This window comes from Thermobia domestica, chromosome 18 (genome assembly GCF_964235325.1).
Source record: "Thermobia domestica chromosome 18, izTheDome1.hap1.1, whole genome shotgun sequence".
Lineage (NCBI taxonomy): Eukaryota > Metazoa > Arthropoda > Insecta > Zygentoma > Lepismatidae > Thermobia > Thermobia domestica.
The window spans coordinates 33,185,475-33,204,247 of NC_137471.1; the positions used below are offsets into that span (position 1 = coordinate 33,185,475).

The 18,773-nt window shown below is 34.5% G+C and overlaps 1 protein-coding gene across 5 annotated transcripts in view; it reads left to right on the top strand.

Moving 5' to 3' along the window:
* Taf2 (TATA-box binding protein associated factor 2) overlaps positions 1-18,773 on the top strand; it is an 80,615-nt gene that overhangs the window by 35,394 nt on the left and 26,448 nt on the right. For all 5 annotated transcript variants that reach the window (XM_081745839.1, XM_081745841.1, XM_081745838.1 and 2 more), the window contains exons 12-15: positions 2,426-2,678; positions 8,886-9,026; positions 14,141-14,334; positions 17,279-17,490. In XM_081745839.1, coding sequence (XP_081601965.1) covers positions 2,426-2,678; positions 8,886-9,026; positions 14,141-14,334; positions 17,279-17,490 — 800 coding nt within the window. The remainder of the gene's footprint in view (positions 1-2,425; positions 2,679-8,885; positions 9,027-14,140; positions 14,335-17,278; positions 17,491-18,773) is intronic.

An 18,773-nucleotide genomic window follows, 5' to 3' on the forward strand; every position in this document is an offset into this window, starting at 1 on the left:
AGCACTCTAATAATAGGTACCATATTCTTTCTTAACCCTCTATTCAAACCGGAAGTAGCAGAAATCAACCATTTCCGGTTTTAACGTTGATCACTATACAGTAAAAACTGTAATAGACAAAGTGTAGCGATTTCTTGCAATCAGTTGCATGGCCGAGGAATACAGTATATTTCATCTCCAGTCTAATCTTTTTACTAAAACCGGAAGTGATAGAAATTGACTACCATCAATAATAATTGAGAAAATAGTATTCCATACAGACTAAACACCTTCTTGTGATGTGCACGTGACACTGAATGCGCCTTAAAAAAAAACACTATTTTCAATCTACCAACACTTTCGCTTGACTACATTCCAAGATGATGCCTACCTAGTCCCCATTTTTTTTTTCCTTCTTTCTATTTCTACAATTCCTTATCTGATAAAGCATATAGCGAAAGGGTTTCATTGTGTATTTGTAAATTGTGTAGTAATTAATGTTTTCTGAGAAGTACTTCGTTTTCCATCTCTTCCTTTGTTCCAACTGTATGTACGAGGACCATCCAAGAAAAAGTTTTAGTGTCCTACAAAAACAAAAAATGGTGTATGCAAAACGCTTATGGTACAGAAATTTAATACGGTATGCCCACTCAACCGTGAATAAGCCGCGAACTTCGTTGTCATACTTTGAAAATCTACAAAAGTTTCAAATTTCAATAAATTGGACACTTAACAATAACCCCTTGACAGGATAAGGTAAATTAATATTGGTTATAAATAATAGAAAAGACTCCAAAAGAAGTGCTAATTTTTAGTGATTTCTCAGATTCTTGTGTATACAGTTGATATCGTAAGTTTGAACGATGGCATGTTTAATTACCTGCGACTGCATCGACCAACTGCGACGCTGTGAGTCCTGCACCAAGTGGTTTTTATTGTCGTCCAGTCAGTAAGGTTTATTTTTAAAAATTTTCCGATAGTGAAAGAACAATTTTGGACCATGAAAACAGTGAAAAAGCCATGGATTCGATTAGTTTGTTTGAGTGAGAACCCTGTACATATCTTACTGTACTTTTCAACGTGTTCAGCATACACCCAAGCACTTATCATAGTGTAATACCAGAATTTCCACACATTCAAGCACTTACCATAGTGTAATATCAGTTTTTCTATACATTCATGTATTTATCATAGTGAATAATACCAGTTTTTCTACACCGTTGTTTTGCTATGTTGCCGTCAATGTATTAAAATCATCTATGAGTTTGTCACCAAGGTGAAAGTTTTTTCCGGGCAAATTCCTTTAGTTTTCGAAACAAGTAGAAATCAGAAACTCAGTTTCAAGGCTTACAACTTAATATCGTTCATGTTTACGTCTGCACCGTCTCGCATCTTGGCTAAACTAAAGGGTCGTAGGTAGAGTGTGGTGCGTACTACATTCGCATGTTTCTTTTTTACGAAAAGCACTTTTTCTCTGCTGATTAATTTAAAAAAAAAAGTTACCAGACGTAATTAAATGCATTGGCGGCGACAAAGTACAATGAGGTTTTTTAGTAAGAGTAAGGTATGCAATTTCTGTATCATAAATATTTTTCACATCAATTTTGTTATTTGTGTTCATATATCAGAACGCACATTTATTTATTTATTTATTTATTTTATGACTCTTGTATGACAAGTTTCTACTTCCAATCTGGTTTAGTATAGTGATATTGCTCAGAGTGTCTGTGTGTGTAATCCTATTGATGAACCATTGACTTCTTCGTTTATATTTGAAGATTTCAAACATTTTTTGCACGTCCTATTTTTAGTATTTGTAGCGGAAAGGTACCTTCCATGTATATCTGGAACTTTTGCTAATAAATAAATAATTTCATTGGAAGAATACCTTCCAGGTGTATTTGTAACTCTGTTAATAAATGAATGATTTCATTGAAAGAATACCTGCTAGGTGTATCTGAAACTCTGTTAGTAAATAAGTAATTCCGTTCCAGATCTTCTGGAATTCTGTTAATAAGTAAATAATTTCATGGGACGAATACGTTTCAGGTCTCTGAAACTCTGTTAATAAACAAATAATTTCATTGGAAGAGTACCTGCCAGGTGTATCTGGAACTGTTAATAAGTAAATAATTTCAGGAATAATACCTGCCAGGTGTATCTTGGAACAATTAATAAATAAATAATTTCGTTGGAAGAATACCTTCCATACCTCTCTAGAACTCTGTTAATAAATAAATAATTTCATTGCAAGAGTTTGTTCCAGGTGTATCTGGAACTCTGTTAATAAGTGTATAATTTTGCTGGAAGAATACCTTCGAGGTGTATCTAAAACTTCGTAGTAAATAAATGATTTCAGTGGAGAAGTATTTTCCGGGTGTATCTAGAACTTTATTAATAAACAAATACATGCACAAATAAACCCAGTACTACTTTATGTTTCCAGTGCTGATTCCCCTGTTCTTTGGTTGCGATTGGACCCTAATATGACGTTGCTACGATCAGCGAATATCGAACAGCCCGACTACCAGTGGCAATATCAACTACGCCACGAGAGGGACGTGACAGCTCAGTTGGAAGCGATAGCCGCTCTGGAGAAATATCCAACGCCAGCCACTCGCCTTGCACTCACAGACACCATTGAAAATGAACAGTGTTACTACAAAGTCAGGTGTCAGGCTGCACATTGTCTTACAAAGGTATTTAAAAAAGTAAAAAAGAAGTTATTAGGTAAAGGCCGTGTAAGGTGACCAGACATCCCATTTTTAACGAGACTGTCCCATTTTTCTGAATGTCGTCCAGTGTCCTCAGAAAAATGCAGATGGGACGTAATATCCTTAAAAATAGTTTTTAGTTTTGGACTGGTAGTGACGTAGTATAACGTTCACATATTCTTAAACCCCATAGCTGATGCTTCGTTTAGAAAGATTTCGAAATTTTGTAAAATACTTTAATATTTTTTTGAACAATGGCTCTGTAGTAAACTCTACGTTTTGATAGAAAGAAATACAAGTAAAAATGCTAGTGCTTACCGCAAACCAAAATATTCCTTTGAGTAGCGCCTTCGGAAAACCCGGTTTCCATTTTCAGCTTAAAAACAGTTCAAAGTGAATTTAAAGCATGGAAAAGAAGTATGCATAGGTAAAAAATAATTAAAAAGGAATAAAAAAATGTAAAGCACACTTCTTGTCGCACAAAGGTCAACACATAACATATGTTACTGGCCACTCACTGATTACTCTTCACTTTTTTTTTGTTTGTTTGTTTGCTTGTTTTCTTCCAGCCGGGGGAAATACGTGATATAAAGATCACTCCAAATTGTATTTATGTCTCCTCTGTTAAAATTAAGTGCAGGTCTCTCTTTATGAATATAGTAGGCTTCTTTAATTCTGCGTTCTGTCATTGTTTTTATTCTCTCTACCAAATGTAAATGAGTGGCCAGTAACATGTGTTGACCTTTGTGTGACAAGAAGTTGTGTGCTTCACATTTTTATTTTTTTATTTATTTATTTTTTAACCATCCATATTTCTCTTTCATGCTTTAAAATCACTTCGAACTGTTTTACGCTGAAGATGGAAACCGGGTTTTCCGAAAGCGCTACTTAAAGATATATTTTGGTTTGCGGTGAGTACTAGCTTTTTTTCACTTATATTTCTTTCCAAATATACTCATCCCTCGCAGTATACAGTAATGTCTGTGTTTTGATGTTCGGTAACTTACCGTGGGTAGATATTCAAATGTTACTTTTTCTTCATTGACATGAATAACACCATAAAAATGACTATACATAGATGCATGTCAAATTATGACAATTTATCGAGCGTCTGTTTTTTTCTATTTTGTAAATCTGGTCACCCTAAGGTAAGTGAGTAATGTTGTATTTGTTTTAAATATGAATGCAGTCGCTTTTAGAATACGAAGAGCTTTTACTTCTTCTTTCTGTAGAAAATAAAGTTTTGTAATTATCTAATGCTCAAAGCACACATCTTTACTTGCTTCCCTACTCGTAAAGATTTGCAACCTCAAACAGTAGCGTTAATATGAAAGATTAGAGGGCCCGTACATACCAGGTTTCATTAAAATCGAACATAGTTTACGGCTTGTCGTAGAATAGACATGTCGATTGACGGGGATGGTAGAAGCTCGCTAAGGTTTTTTTTTTAATTATTATTATTATTATGTTTATTTTAAGTTAGTTAATTTATTTGCGAATTAAATTGCTGAATATTCGGTAACTTTTTTTTCCACATTTCTCTGAGTGTAGCTACGAGTGTATTAGTATTTGGTGAAATATTTCGGTGCAAAAATTGAAAACCACTAAGATCTGGGTTTAATACTATACTCATAGAGGAAATAGAGAAAAAGGTGGAATATAATAAATGTAATTAGTTGTATTAATTCGTGATCTTGATATACAATTACTGTTGTTAGCGTGGAACGGATTAACTATTTAAGATAAAAAAAAAACTTCTTCCATAATAGGAGCAGAGGGGAATGATTTAAAAATACAAGCTGCGTTTCCACGCTGAATTGCTAAACTGAGTCTCTGTATTAAAAATTGTTTGCTCTGCGGATCTCCTGTTTTCACAACCAACTGTAAACCTATTTGTTTCACTAGATTCTTTGCCTCTTTGCTGAAAACACCCATTGTTTCAACAGCAAATGGAATGAAAAAATGGTCCTCTTTTAAACATTTATATTTTAAATGTTTTTGTCAGCACGTTGTTTCTGCCGCACTTCCAGGTTCCTTAGATGTTGGTACGATATGAGGAGCTGCAAAAGTATCAACACAAGTGACATCCCATACTAGACGTTGCCCATTTTCCCAGGGGATTAACGTGATGCCATCTGGTCTTTTCCCATCATCCCTTGATAAACCTGATGGTTCTAAAATTGAAGGCACGTCTATGCTGGCCAAAGCACGCTTTAGGATATCATTTAATTCAGCGTGACGGGACACTCTGCCTGCGCTTTTGGAACAGCTCAATGGATGCAAACACTTTTCATTGACTTGCTCCCGACAAATGCATGTACAGTTGTACATATACATTTTTACATTGTTATAGTTTTATATTCCAATATTTAACAATTAAAACAACTTTCTTGATTTATTTCTGGAAACAACAGGTAAAGAACAATTACAATTTTCCATCAAAAGTGAATAGTAATAAATAATGATCGCACATCAGTATAAATTAACTTATACGTTAATGATTTAATCATACGTATAATAAAACAAAGACAAATCAATTATACATTATCTGTAAAAAAGAAACGTGGGTATTATTAGAAGAACATTAGTATTGGTATATAAATTCCGACATTAAAGCAGTAATAAGTTTAATTCGTTATGTTTAAAAGTTCTAAAATGTGAAGGTATAAGATAGCAATCTTCAATCAAAATATAAAAGTAGTATTTGTTTTAAAGTTTATAGTTTTCCTTTCTACAACAATCCTAAAAATTATCAAACCATAATTAATCTTAACACGAATTATAACTATATAAGTACTTAGTTTTCGTGTAAATAATTTGATTTTCTCAAGTCTCCGTGTATCTCATTATTTTAAAAAGTGATGTACTGTATTTTTTCTTAATGGTGTAACGAAAACCTTGAGGACGTAATCTTGTTCACACTACGAGCCCTGAGGAAATGAAGAGTTTCATTCTCGAAATATATGGCCGATGATCCATTCTTTGCTGTGATACCTCCCAACATGAAGTTATCATGTTAAAAAAATTTCAAACGCCCTGTATAATAGTATAAAATAATATATAATGTAAAATATATAAAAATGTAATATTGTCATTTGATTTTTCTCATAATATTAAAAAGTAAAATTAAATTAAAAAATGCATTAAAATAGGTTTAGGATTTTATTTCATATTTAATATCTATGTTTTGTTCATTTCTATCTTAATTACCTATATTTCCTAAAAATTCTGCTTATTTCTTTTATTTTTCATCTGTAAAACGCTTTTCCTATCTCCAAACATTCTAAAAACTCTCCCAAAAATTTCTTTAAAATTTTATTCTAAAATTATCTTTCATAAAATTCTTTAAATTTTCAACCATCTTAATAAAAAATCGTCAAAATTCACTTTGGCTATGCATCGTTTCGCTATCTATTGTAACCAAGCTAAACAAATAGGATAAAAATGACGTTCTCTGGTATAGAACATATATACAATATATATTTTAAAGTTTTTCTTAAAACCGATAACGTATCCATAAAGTATTAAAAAATAAACCGAAGCTGTACTTTAATAAAAGGAAGCACAATAGGTCGTTTTGTCACAAGTTTTTTTGATAGGGGCAACTGGTTTTCTACACCGTGCGAATATTCATTTTAAAAGTGCAAAAAAGTAACAAATTCAATTCCCATTAAAAGAAAATTTGGTCTGAACTGCCAACCAAAACGTTTTTACGGTATATATACAAATTTGTTGGTGTGAGTGTGTAGTGTAAATGTGTTTTAAGTTAGTGTAGGTTAAGTTTTTTTTTTTTTTTTTTTTTAATAATAATAATAATATGTGTAGGCAAAATATAAATAAATATATAAAAAGGGTGCCTGGTAATAGTAGCTGCTGTGAACAGCCAAAATGTATAATTTATATTTTTTTTTAAATAAAAGATATAAATGCCAAAATAAGAGGCACATTCATTAATATAATTAAGGTAAATATTAATAAAATATTAAATATTAGAAATATGTAATAAATTAAATGTTATAAAAGTTTGTGTGCGTATAATATTTTAAAATATCTGGTCACAAATTGTGACATGCACGGTAATATAGTTATCTAAAGCATAATGCAATGTACCGTTGTGCCCCTAAAGTAAATGTAAACAATTTATATAACAAAAAGCTTCGGTAAAACAAGTAAAAGCTTCTGGTTAACAATTATGTTTTATTTCATATAGCAAGGTTACAGTAAAGTAATTTTTTTTTTAATAATAAAACATGATTTTGGTCAAAATCAAAATAGTGCATCTTTCTATCAATCTAATAAACAAATCATCAAAGAAAAAATGATATAAAAAAAACGTTACGGGAAACCCGTCAGTAAATGCCACAAATTCTATTTTTTTTTTATTTTACTTTTCCAAAATTTTTAAATTTCTTTATTTATATTATTATTTTTTTTTTTATTATTATTTAGTTTTTCCATTACGCAAAACTTCATTTAAATATTACACCTATAAAGTAAATCTTCTAAATTCCAGTTCTTTCTCCCATAACTATAAAATAATTAAATATATCTCTAATTACAAGCTATTCTTCTGTGCAGGCCACATAAATCAATAACTAATTAAACTAGCAATATACTCAAGCGCAACTAAGTCAAAAAAAAAAAAAATCTTAAAAAAACAATAAACACAAACACACACTTACACATATAATTATTATTATTTTCTTACAAGTGTGGCAGTGATTTTTTTTTTTTAATTAATCAAAGTGTGTTCTATACGGCTACGCCAAAGTACAAAACGTATTTTATTTATTTATTTATAAATATTTCAGATACAGATTAATGTCCATTTTACACTGAAACAATGTAACAACGTATATAAGAAACAACAAAAAGAAAGAAAAAATTAAGAAATGGAAAATAACAAAGAATATATTTATAGAGACAAAAGTAGCAAAAAAATAGAATATGTTCCATATTTACAGAGACTTTATTTTGTTTTTAAAATGGTTTTCAGAGTCAAAAATATCAACATTTGACAATAAGCTATTATACAATGATGCCAGCCTGAAGTATAAGGAACGTTGTATAATTGATAATCTGGGTATTACATATGTAAGTAGCGTATGACTGTGAGTAAGGCGAGAACGTACTCGAAATTGAAAACGAAGATCAATAATTCGGAGTTAATTTTCTCATTTGATAATTTTATGGAGAAACAGCAAGTCCGCCACCATAGGTCGAGTAAGTGTAGTCTAAATATTGAGTTTGTTTAGAAGCTCTGTTTTATAAAGACTACGCACTGAAGGAATTGTTGGTTTGACAGTGGCAAGAAAAAAAGTTATGGATAGAATCAAAACGGGATAAGTTTGAAATAAAACCACAGCTTCACCAGCCTTACTTGTCGACTCGAAAAATATTTGAAAAGACTTGTGAAATACTATATTCTTAGCAAAGAAAGAAAATAAGTTGAACCCTGATCTCTTCCAACCACCCCCCTCCCTTCCACATACTACACACATATATATATTTCACCCAAAATGAAATCGTGAAAACCCACCTCAACGAAGTATTCAAAAATTCATCTTAAGCGGCTCAGCTGTTTTCTCACATTTAGTGTTTCATAAATACAAAATCGGAAATTGAAATATATTATAGAAATTTTCCTTTTTAGAAGCGAACTTTTCGAAAATGCTGGAAAGCTTGTCCACTTAATTTTAATGAGTAGTTTATATGCTGAGTTTCGTCTTCCTAATTTGTGAAGCTCATGAGATATTCTGTTTTTGATATACAATTTACATCATCTTTATCCCTGTCCCCATTTAAGATATGGCTTTACCAAAGTGTTAACTATCTTCAAAATTTTAATTTAAAACGTTTCAACCATTTTCTCCTGGAAAAGCGATATGCAATGTCAATTTCAATTATTTACATATAGATAATACTATTATTAGTTATAGAAAAAATTAATAAGATAAGTAAGCTGACATTTATTGAGTTCATACAGACGTTTATTTGGATATGAATATTCTTTTGATAGTCAGATATTGTAAATTCTCTATATTTTTTTATATTGTTTTAAAATTAAATATCTTTGATTGTAAATTCTATATATTTTTTTACATTGTTTTAAAATTAATTAAATATCTTTGATATATATATATATATAATGGAAATAGTTCTTTTATCTGATCTTATTCAACTTTGTTTCAGGTTGCGAATGCCATGGTATCTACATGGGCAGGTCCTCCAGCAATGTTGGCTATTTTCCGAAAATTGTTCGGGTCTTTTGCAAGCCCCCGCATAATTAGACAAAACAATTTCTCAAACCTTCAGCATTATTTCTTACAAAAGGTGAGATTTATATGTATACGTCTACATGCATACATACAAAGTTATATTTATGTTTCTTGTGTACATCTTCTTGTAAACATTTGCTTTTCAAAATATTTTATTGGTTAAAGAATTAATGTTGAAAGGTATACAAAGTATGGGAAAATGCATGATTGGACCGCCAATCTAATCTTGATCTCCAGCTTACCGTGCCGATGCGGTAACCACTGCATTATTCAATACTTCCTGAACAACTACACTTTTTTTTTAAAAATCATTTTTGAAGACGTTACTTAGCCATTTTAAAAGTTAAAATAGTAGATAAATATATAATTATTCTGATTTTGTGTGTATAATAACATTAAATAGAAGTACTGTACAGGATGTATAAAAAATGGACTTAATTTCAAAATTGCATATGATAAAAATGAAATATGTTATAATTACACAACAAATTGCAAATAATTTAGAGTCTTCAAGCTTTACTGACTATGGTATGTGTTTTATATCTCCTCCACTTGCCGCAGAAACACCATCGAAGCGATACCTTGAATTCTTCCCAAACTCTCTGCATGGTACTTTCTACCACAAAATTCACTGCCGCTATGATTCTGTTTCTGAGGTCACCCATATCAGTTGGTAATGGAAGCACAAAACCAGTCTTTCACATAACGCTATACGATATGCTGTCTGGCGACCTACATAAACATCCTATTTACAGGAGTTGTTAGAGATAGCGACGAATACTGTGGGCGGATTAAGCCCAAAAATCATCTAAATGCACGCTGCCCCGCAGTGCTCTGTCAGTCCTGTTGAATTCCAGAGCAGAGAAAGCTTTCTCTTGCGGAGTCACGATTTTACACGAGAACTCTTTTCTTTTTTACTCAACAAAACCGTACAGATTTCAGTTCAATGGAAATTTAGCGGGAATTGTTGCGTTTGGCTATTTGGCTATTGTTACTTTCGGAGAGACGTCTATCATAAGTCACTAGAAACTCTTTGATGTGCTCTGTCAAGTGAAAATGCATGTCAATCACAGTCGACTCGTGATTGAAGGGATATAGATCTCTGACATTGGGTCCATCTGATATACCATGTACGTAGCTTACAACACGAATGGCTCTTCTTTCAACATTTAAGAAAGAGACGAGAAAAGAAGAAGTTCTAGAAAGAATCTAGAAGCGTCCGGTTGTGTGGGTATAGACGTGTTCAGTCAACCTGGAACTCAATAAATGACTATGAGTTGTACGAGGGGTGATCAGAAAGTAAGATTACAAAGCCTGCAGTGAAACGTGTATGTATTGTTTGATACAACCAATACAGCCAACAGATAGTACATACATTAGGTTATTTTTAGACATAGTCTCCATATCTGTTAAGGCACTTGTCACATCGTGCGATGAGTTTGAAGATTCCGTCCTAGTAAAAATCCTGCTCTTGCGTGTTCAGCCACGTTGTTACGAAGTGATTCATCTCGCCAGAAGCGAAGTGACGGCCTCCTAGGTGCTCCTTCAAGTGCGGGAACAGGTGGAAGTCTCTTGGAGCGAGGTCAGGGCTGTAGAGAGGGTGGTCGATGATGTCCCAACTGTGTTCAAATCTGTTGATGTCGTGCTGGGTTGGCCACTGTGCTCCTCGTCAGTTGACGTTTTCTACACCAGCCGCAAACATTCGATGCCATTCTGCAACATGATAATGAGACATTACAGTCTCTTTGTTAACCAGCTGCCGGTAAATTTCAGCCGCGGTTACATGTTTCGCCCACAGAAATCGAATAACAGATTTCTTCGCGATACCGGCTTTCCAAACGTCATTTGTGTTTACCTACAACTAGCGCCGTATGTGGTGGGAGGCTGAAACTCTGCACAGTTTCCAACTCCCATGTATTAAAATTACCGCACACTCCATATTCCTCTAGGGGCCGCGGTGGCTCAGTGGTGGAGCGTTCACCTCTGGTGCTTGGGGTCCCGGGTTCGATCCTAGCCCCCGCCAAGTGAACTTTGTGGTGGACAAACACTGTGTCCGTGGGTTTCCTCGGGGTTCTTCCGTTTCCTCTTACTTTTTTCATTCCACCATTTCATTTATTTCTCATCATCACCGCCTCCTTTAGCCTTGCCGGCATAACCGTGGGACGTAAAACTCAAAGATTTCATTTTTTTTCCATATTCCTCTATAACAGACAAAACTCCAGATACATCGCCCTTGTAACATTAGTACAGATCCTCCCTTGTACAGTACGTTAGCGAGACAGACGTGAACAAGGGTCCTAAGTTAGGGACCCTGTGAATAGTGAGCCAGAGCCCGAGTTCAAAGGAATTCGAGCTCATTGAAGATAGCAAACCCGAACCCGTAATGAGTACGAGTCCAACAACGATAATTCGGGCGAGATCGGGCTATTGTGAGTTTCATTTTGAATATCGAACCCGAGCTTGAGCGAGAGCAAATCTAAACTAGCCTCAACCTCGCTGTGATTACAGGATTTCGCCAGACCTGGAAAGACAGGGAAAAGACATTTGTTCCAGGAAAGTCAGGGAAGCATGTAGCGTATGAATAAAGAAACTGCTACAGCGAACTGCTACTAGGTAGAAAATGCACATTAAAAGGAAAAAAATTAAATTACTAGATAAATTGAGAAGAGCTGACCTGTACTTCAGTCAGTAGAGTGTCCGAATACCAATCTAGCTGTCTGTGTTCAATCCCGATGTATGTAGTAGTTTTTCACTGATGGTGTATGTTCCGGAGTTGGCTTATCTTCGGAAAATGAGTTCTAGAGATAATCCTGAGGCCAAACCGGTCTATATATATAGATATATAGATAGATATCAAACTTTAAAGTGATACCATTGCTAGGAAGGCCCAGGTCCGTGCAGGGCTGTTGTGCTGAGAGATATAGAGGGCAAAATCCATGGAATTAGACGTTGAAAACGAAGTACAAGAACTGTGAATGAAAATTAAGTACAAGTCAAATTTCTTTACGTGTGTATCAGTTTCGTAAAGAAACAAGCATATTTCGTGTAATTAAACATTGACATTAAAGAAGTGCAAGAACTGGAGGAAAAAAGAGAAAGAGATAATCAGAAGTAACATTTAAAATGTTATGTGTTAATTTCGTTATATAATTTGTATCAGTCAGATTGTTCATATGTAATTAGTTGTTAAGCGTATGGAACACATTATAGTAATATAACAACAGGTAACCTGAATAGTGTTCTTTTTTTATATATTTTTAGCCGATATATTCACTACTTCCCACAGGTACTTCTTCGGGGCTAAGACTTAAAGGTATCTACTCTGACCTTCAAATATTTAAGTTGTAACAAACAATGGTGTGAAAAATATGTATACAAAGTCCTTATATATTATAATAGTTAGTACACTAACCCTAAATCTCACCTATTTTCTATGTATTTTTTCTAGGATGAAGATATTCTGAATACAGGCTGGGCTATTTTACAAACGACAAAGTTTTTTTCGTATTGGGGCGCTAAACTAAAAATATAGATACAAAGAATAAATTAGAGTTTCAAACTTCAGACACTCAGGAAATTCACGTACATATGAACAATTACATGGGGATATTGTGCGTCAAATCAAACTTAAGCACAATTATAATAATTACAAACTATTTAATGCAACAAAACTAAATGAAATGAAATTAAATTAAATTAAATCTTTAAGTTTTACGTCCCACGGTTATGTCAGTTAGGCTAAAGGAGACGGTGATGATGAGAGATGAGCGAAGTAGTGGAATGAAGAAAGTGGGAGGAAACGGGGGAACCCCGAGAAAACCCACGAGCACGGTGTTTGTCCACCACAAAGTCCACACGGCGCGAGCTGGGATCGAACCAGAGACCCCAAGCACCGGAGGTGAACGCTCTATCACTCAGCCACCGCGTCCCCTAAAACTAAATGTTAAGCGTACTTACAAGGTATTGGTACACAAATGAGATCTCGTTAATATGCTGTAGTTAATAATACGTTGTAGAAAACGCGTTCTGTGCAAAGATTGCGTGCGAAGTTTCTACGTGCTTTCCTATTCCATAGCGAGCTACACAGTGACCTGAAAGCTGGCTAGCGCCTCCTACCAAGCTACAGTAAGTCTCGATCTAAATGTTTTTTCACTAAGGTTTATACTCTTGTAAGGCTCAGAATATGCAGATTTTATTCACACGTCATCTACTGGTGCGTCACTATTAGTTAACGTTATTCTTGCACCTGGTAGCAGATAACGTGAGATCGTCTAAACAAAAAGTTTCCCACGGTCTCAGTGATAATTGAGAACAACGCACCATTGTCTGCACGAATATAGAAACATATAGAATTCGCTGAATAACAAATATCCCAATACACAGAAAATCGTCCCAATGAGTCAATTTTACTAAAATAAAATGATAAATATACAATAAAATATGACTATTATAAGCTGTATTCATTAATCGAGTCAATCCGTAAACATCTTCACCAGAACTAAACCACTTCGCGTTACAGTCTTCTCTGGGCTTGAACCGCTCCAACGCCATCTGTTAACAAACTGGTGAACTACGTTCAGCCTAGCGAGGAACACGTGGTCAGCGCTCTGCGTCGCGCTGTCTCTACCAGGCGTATCAGGAGCTTTCTAGACCTAGTGGAGGTCACATCTTTTATTCACGTGACTCCCCAGTTTGCTTCACGACGCCGGATAAACGCCGAAAATTGGGAGGCATCGACCGGAAATCGAACCCGGGACCACGCGGACACGAGTCCAACGCTCTAACCACTAGACTCCGGTGTCTTCGTTAATATCTTCATGGGTAACGCTAATTTTAACTTTTTCCATATCCCGAAGTTGAAATTTCTAGGGTGTGATTCTTTTTATTGTCTAACCACAATTTATTTAACCTCGTATATTTTATTTTCATTTAATTTACTCGTAATTTCGATTACTTATACCCTTGTCACTTTTTCAGAACACTTAGAAAGGATGAGTTTAGAATTTGAGGTAGAGCCATGTTTTTTTTTTTTTTTTTTTTTTTGGTAAAAATAAAAAAAAAACCTTCTATATAAAATATTGTCTTATCTTGACGTCATATATTTTAGAATTTTTCTTGTTTCATAAGGCGAAGCATTCACAGCTTGTTTATTTATTTATTCTCTTCTAGACGATTCCTGTCGCCATGGCCGGTTTAAGAAATTCTCATGGTATTTGTCCGCCAGAAGTTATTCAGTTTCTGTTGGACTTATTTAAGTATAATGATAATAGTAAAAACAGATACTCAGACAATTACTATCGAGCTGCATTGGTGGATGCGTTAGGAGCCACAGTTACACCAGTTATATCCGTAGTTCAACAAGGGTAAGACTTTTATGGTAATTCATGCACGATCAGTCAACTAAAACATTAACAAAGCCTCACCAAGCAACATTTTAATGAATTCTAACCCATTAGTAATTTTCTTTATCATATTCATTATAAAGACCAATAGTTTTAAATTCTACTCACCGAGCTTTCAGGTCGAGAATGGCCTGAACAAGGAGATGCGTTGTCGCTATTACTATTCCATTTCGTCCTGGAGTATGCTATAAGGAAAATCAAAGATAGCGACCAGGGCCTAGCAGAGTTAAATGGTCTTCACCAGGTTGTGTCATATGCTGATGATGTAAATTTAATAGGGGATGATAGGAGGACAATAGAAAGAATTGCAGAGATCTTATTAAACGCATATAGGGACTTGGCTTTAGAAATAAATGCAGAGAAAACTAAGTACATGGAAGTTGGTCGAGATCGTAATACTGCAAGTTATGGATGCATTAAAATATCAAATAATACGTTCGATAAAGTGGATATTTTCAAATGTCTAGGATCAATATTAACAGTAAAACCATATTTACGAAGAAATTAAATATTCAAGTAAAAGCAGAGAATTCGTGTTATTATTCAGTTCAGAATCTTTTGTCATCGCAAATTCTGCGAGAAATCTGAAACTTGAAATATATAAAACGATAATTATGCCTGTTGCCCTGTATGGTTGCGAAACATGGTCGCTTAATCCGAGGGAAGTACATAAACTGAAAGTATTTGAGAACAAGATCCTGAGATGAATATTCAGACCGAAGAGGAACGGGAATGGGGAATGGCGGAAACTTCATAACGAGGTATTGCGTAATTTATATACGGTTTGCCAAATATTGTTAGAATCATCAAGTCTAGGAGGCCCAGGTGGGCAGGTAATGTAGCCAAAACGGAAAAAAGTAGGAACGCTCTTCAAGTCTTAACTGGATGATCAATCGGAAAACGACCATTAGGAAGACCTAGGCGCAAATGGGAGGACAATATTAAGATGGATCTCGCAGAAATAGGAATACAAAGTAGAAACTGGATCCAATTGGCTCAGGACAGAATCAATGGAGAGCTTCTCTGAACGCGGCATTGAACCTCCGGGTTTTATAGGCCATAGAGTGAGTGAGTTAGTGGTTTTAAATTGGCAAATTGCCTGCCATCTGTTAGTGCAGTAGGATCAGCATGGCACAAAGAGTGAGACGTTCGTCGTTTACTATAGAAGATCATGTTGAGTGTGAATTCCTAATTCGACACTGTTAGTATGTACTCATAAAGACATTAAAGAATGAATCTGTATATACACACAAATTCTTTCCGTACAAACCAGAAGTCTTGTTATAACTAACTAATTACAGCGTCATATTCGAAATACTGCTTTCCTAGATGATAAAGAGTTGCCAAATCATATCCATCGTGATAAGTTAGTGGCAAAGTCCTATGTAAATTTCGATTAAAATTATTGTAAAGTTCTGCTAAAACAGGTAGAAGGTAGAGCAATTACGCACGGGATTTTTTACTATTATTTTACTTATTTATTTATTTATTATTGTTGTTGTTGTTGTAAAACAATAAGATACAATTTTACTATAAAATGTACAAACTTTTTTAGTAACTATGATAAGTATGTGTTTTAAGGCTCAAGTTGCGTAGGGAAGAATTCCCACAGTTTTAAATAAATGAAGTAGGGTGGATTTAGGAATTTTAATGCTCTATGCAAGCAAAACGAGGTTAAAAACCACAGAGCTTCATGTAAAGTAGGTGAAAGGTTTAAAAAAAAAAAAGTTTTAAGCAAAGTAAGTAGGATAAATTTAAAAGGTTTTAGAACTCCAGACAATATAAAAGGCTTGCGTAGGGTATGATAATTATTTTTATTTTATAGTTGCTTTAATGTAGCAGTGGCACTGATTTTTATCGTACATTTCATTACTAATAGTGGTTCTGGTATTTCTCGTACATTACGTGACTAATAGTGGCACTGGTCTTCTTGTCGTTTGTCTTTGTAGTAGTTTACAAACGTACGTGGTATTGTTTATAAACACAAGCATGTATTGGTTGTTTGTAAATAAAACTTGGTGCGAGATATTATAGTATACAAGAAACTTGAGGTCCCATGGCTCTATGATTAGTGTAAACGTCTTCTGCACGGGAGACGCGGATATGATTCTCGGCGGGAGATCATATAGGCCTAGTTCGGAGCCCACGTTTGGCTATAGCAGTGGTGCCCACCCCCCCTTATATACATGACGCACCCCCCCTCAATTGTCTATCCGTAGGTGTTCTTCCATGGAAAAAAAAAAATCTTTTCGATTAATTTTTACACACCCTCAAGCATATTTATATAGATTTTTACCCCCCCCCAAATATTTCAATGACGCAGTTTGCGTCATAGCCCCCCCTTGTGGGCACCCCTGGCTATAGGCTCACGTCTCATATAGCTTCGCTGCTAAAAGGGACGCCAAAATCTAATCCATTCATCCATATACAAGAAACATTTGACTACATATAAATAATTAACATTTCATTACAATTTTATTAATGAAATGTTAATGTTTTCTCTTATTTTGACTCTATTTCCTATGTCCAAAGTTACAAAAACTTACTGACGAAATATCACTCTGTTATAATTTAACTGTGATACCTTTTCCAAATAAGTTCTACATATTATATTTGAGATATTAAAGGAATTTGCCATTTTGACATTTCCTTGTGATCTTCAATGTGATATTATCTATTTTGTTTGGTTTATTGTTCTAAGTATGGGCGAAAATATATTGTTGCAAATATAACTACAATTGAAAATTAAGTTAATCTGATATTGAAAAACATAAGAATCTGCTGTGAAATTTTCAGATCAAAACACTTTTTCTAGTGTTGAAAAATTTTGATTTTTAGCTTTCGTGCACTCAATTAGTTCATTGTTTACCTTATGTTTATAATATGTAAATAATTTATGTTCCAGGGCTGTAATAACTGCGGACTCGTTGTCATCTGACACCAAGTTAATCCTGGAAGAAATTACCAGATGTTTAAATTTGGAAAAGCTTCTTCCGTGTTATAAATTCACTGTTACTGTGTCTTGTTTAAGAGCAATTCGTAAATTGCAGAAATTCGGACACCTGCCTAGTAACCCATCTTTATTTCGTTGTTACGCAGCTTATGGACAATTCATAGGTTTGTATTCGTACTAAATACATCTAATATATCTGTATCTTTAATATATCCACTGCGCTATTTGTAGTTTTTTGACAGTCTTTCATTTTTGATCAAAAATACTACTTACGGACTCTGATTTAACACAGTAGGATGCATAATGAAGTATAAAAATAATTTCCACGTATCTGTACGTATTGTTTGTGTTTTAGAATCTAATAATTACATTACCATTTTGTGATGAACAGCAATATCATATGGGGCTCGTCAAACAGATGTATGATGTGATAGGAAAAATATCGACAAATGGGCATCATGAATGAAGTTAAATTTTTGTAATGAAACGAGTGACAAAAGCATGAATAACATAAAAGGGCACACGCGGAGAAGTACAGCGCCGTTTGCTTCATGCTTCTACTACACATTGTAACGGAAATATGACCATGGAATGGTTGTAAAGAGAAAGACAAGTGACCGCCAATATTGGGTATGTATGAGCTCAGAAGTCATAACAAACACGAACGTGTGGAGTTCGAGAGGGAAGAAGAAACATGAGGACATCGTCAGCACCATTTACTTGACAGTGTACAGAATTTAATGACAATGAGCATGACAGTATGTCGAAGAGCCATAGAGACCGACATGTGCGACGAGCGTGAACCTGGTCTGTCAGGGTGTACGTTCAAAATGGTGGTTGTCTGCTGCGGTACAGACATCAGGTTCCAGAAATGCGTTACTGCATATCGTCTGGTGGTATTGTTGGCACATTGCGGTAGACAGTGTCCTTCAGTTTGCCCCAGAGAAAGAAGTCAGACGGCTTCAAATCTGGAGAGTGAGCTGGCCATTTGATAAATCCTCCTCGTTCTATCCACCGATTGGGAAACATATTATTCAAACATGCTGTAGTACGTTGTGAACTTAAAGCTGGGCACCCTTCATGTTGATACCACATTTCTCTCCTTGTGTAAAGCGGTACATCCTCTAATAAGTGTTGGCAGTTCATTTTATAGAAAGTGTATGTATCAGTCAGCATTCAATGTCCCATGTATGGAAAAAGGCTCAAGGAGATGTTCACCCGTGTAAGAATAAGAGTAGGATTTGTATGTAAAAATAATTGTTGTGGTCGGCAAGTAACAATGAAGGTACTGAAAATAAAGAAAAGGTATACGCCAAGGAGTATTCCTCACGGAATTTAGCAGAGTAAATAAATTAATCAAATAAATACGCCCTTTAGACTTCAATAATTTATAGACATAACAACAATAGTGAACTTTTGAAATTCTATGATTAGCGTCTGACGAAAA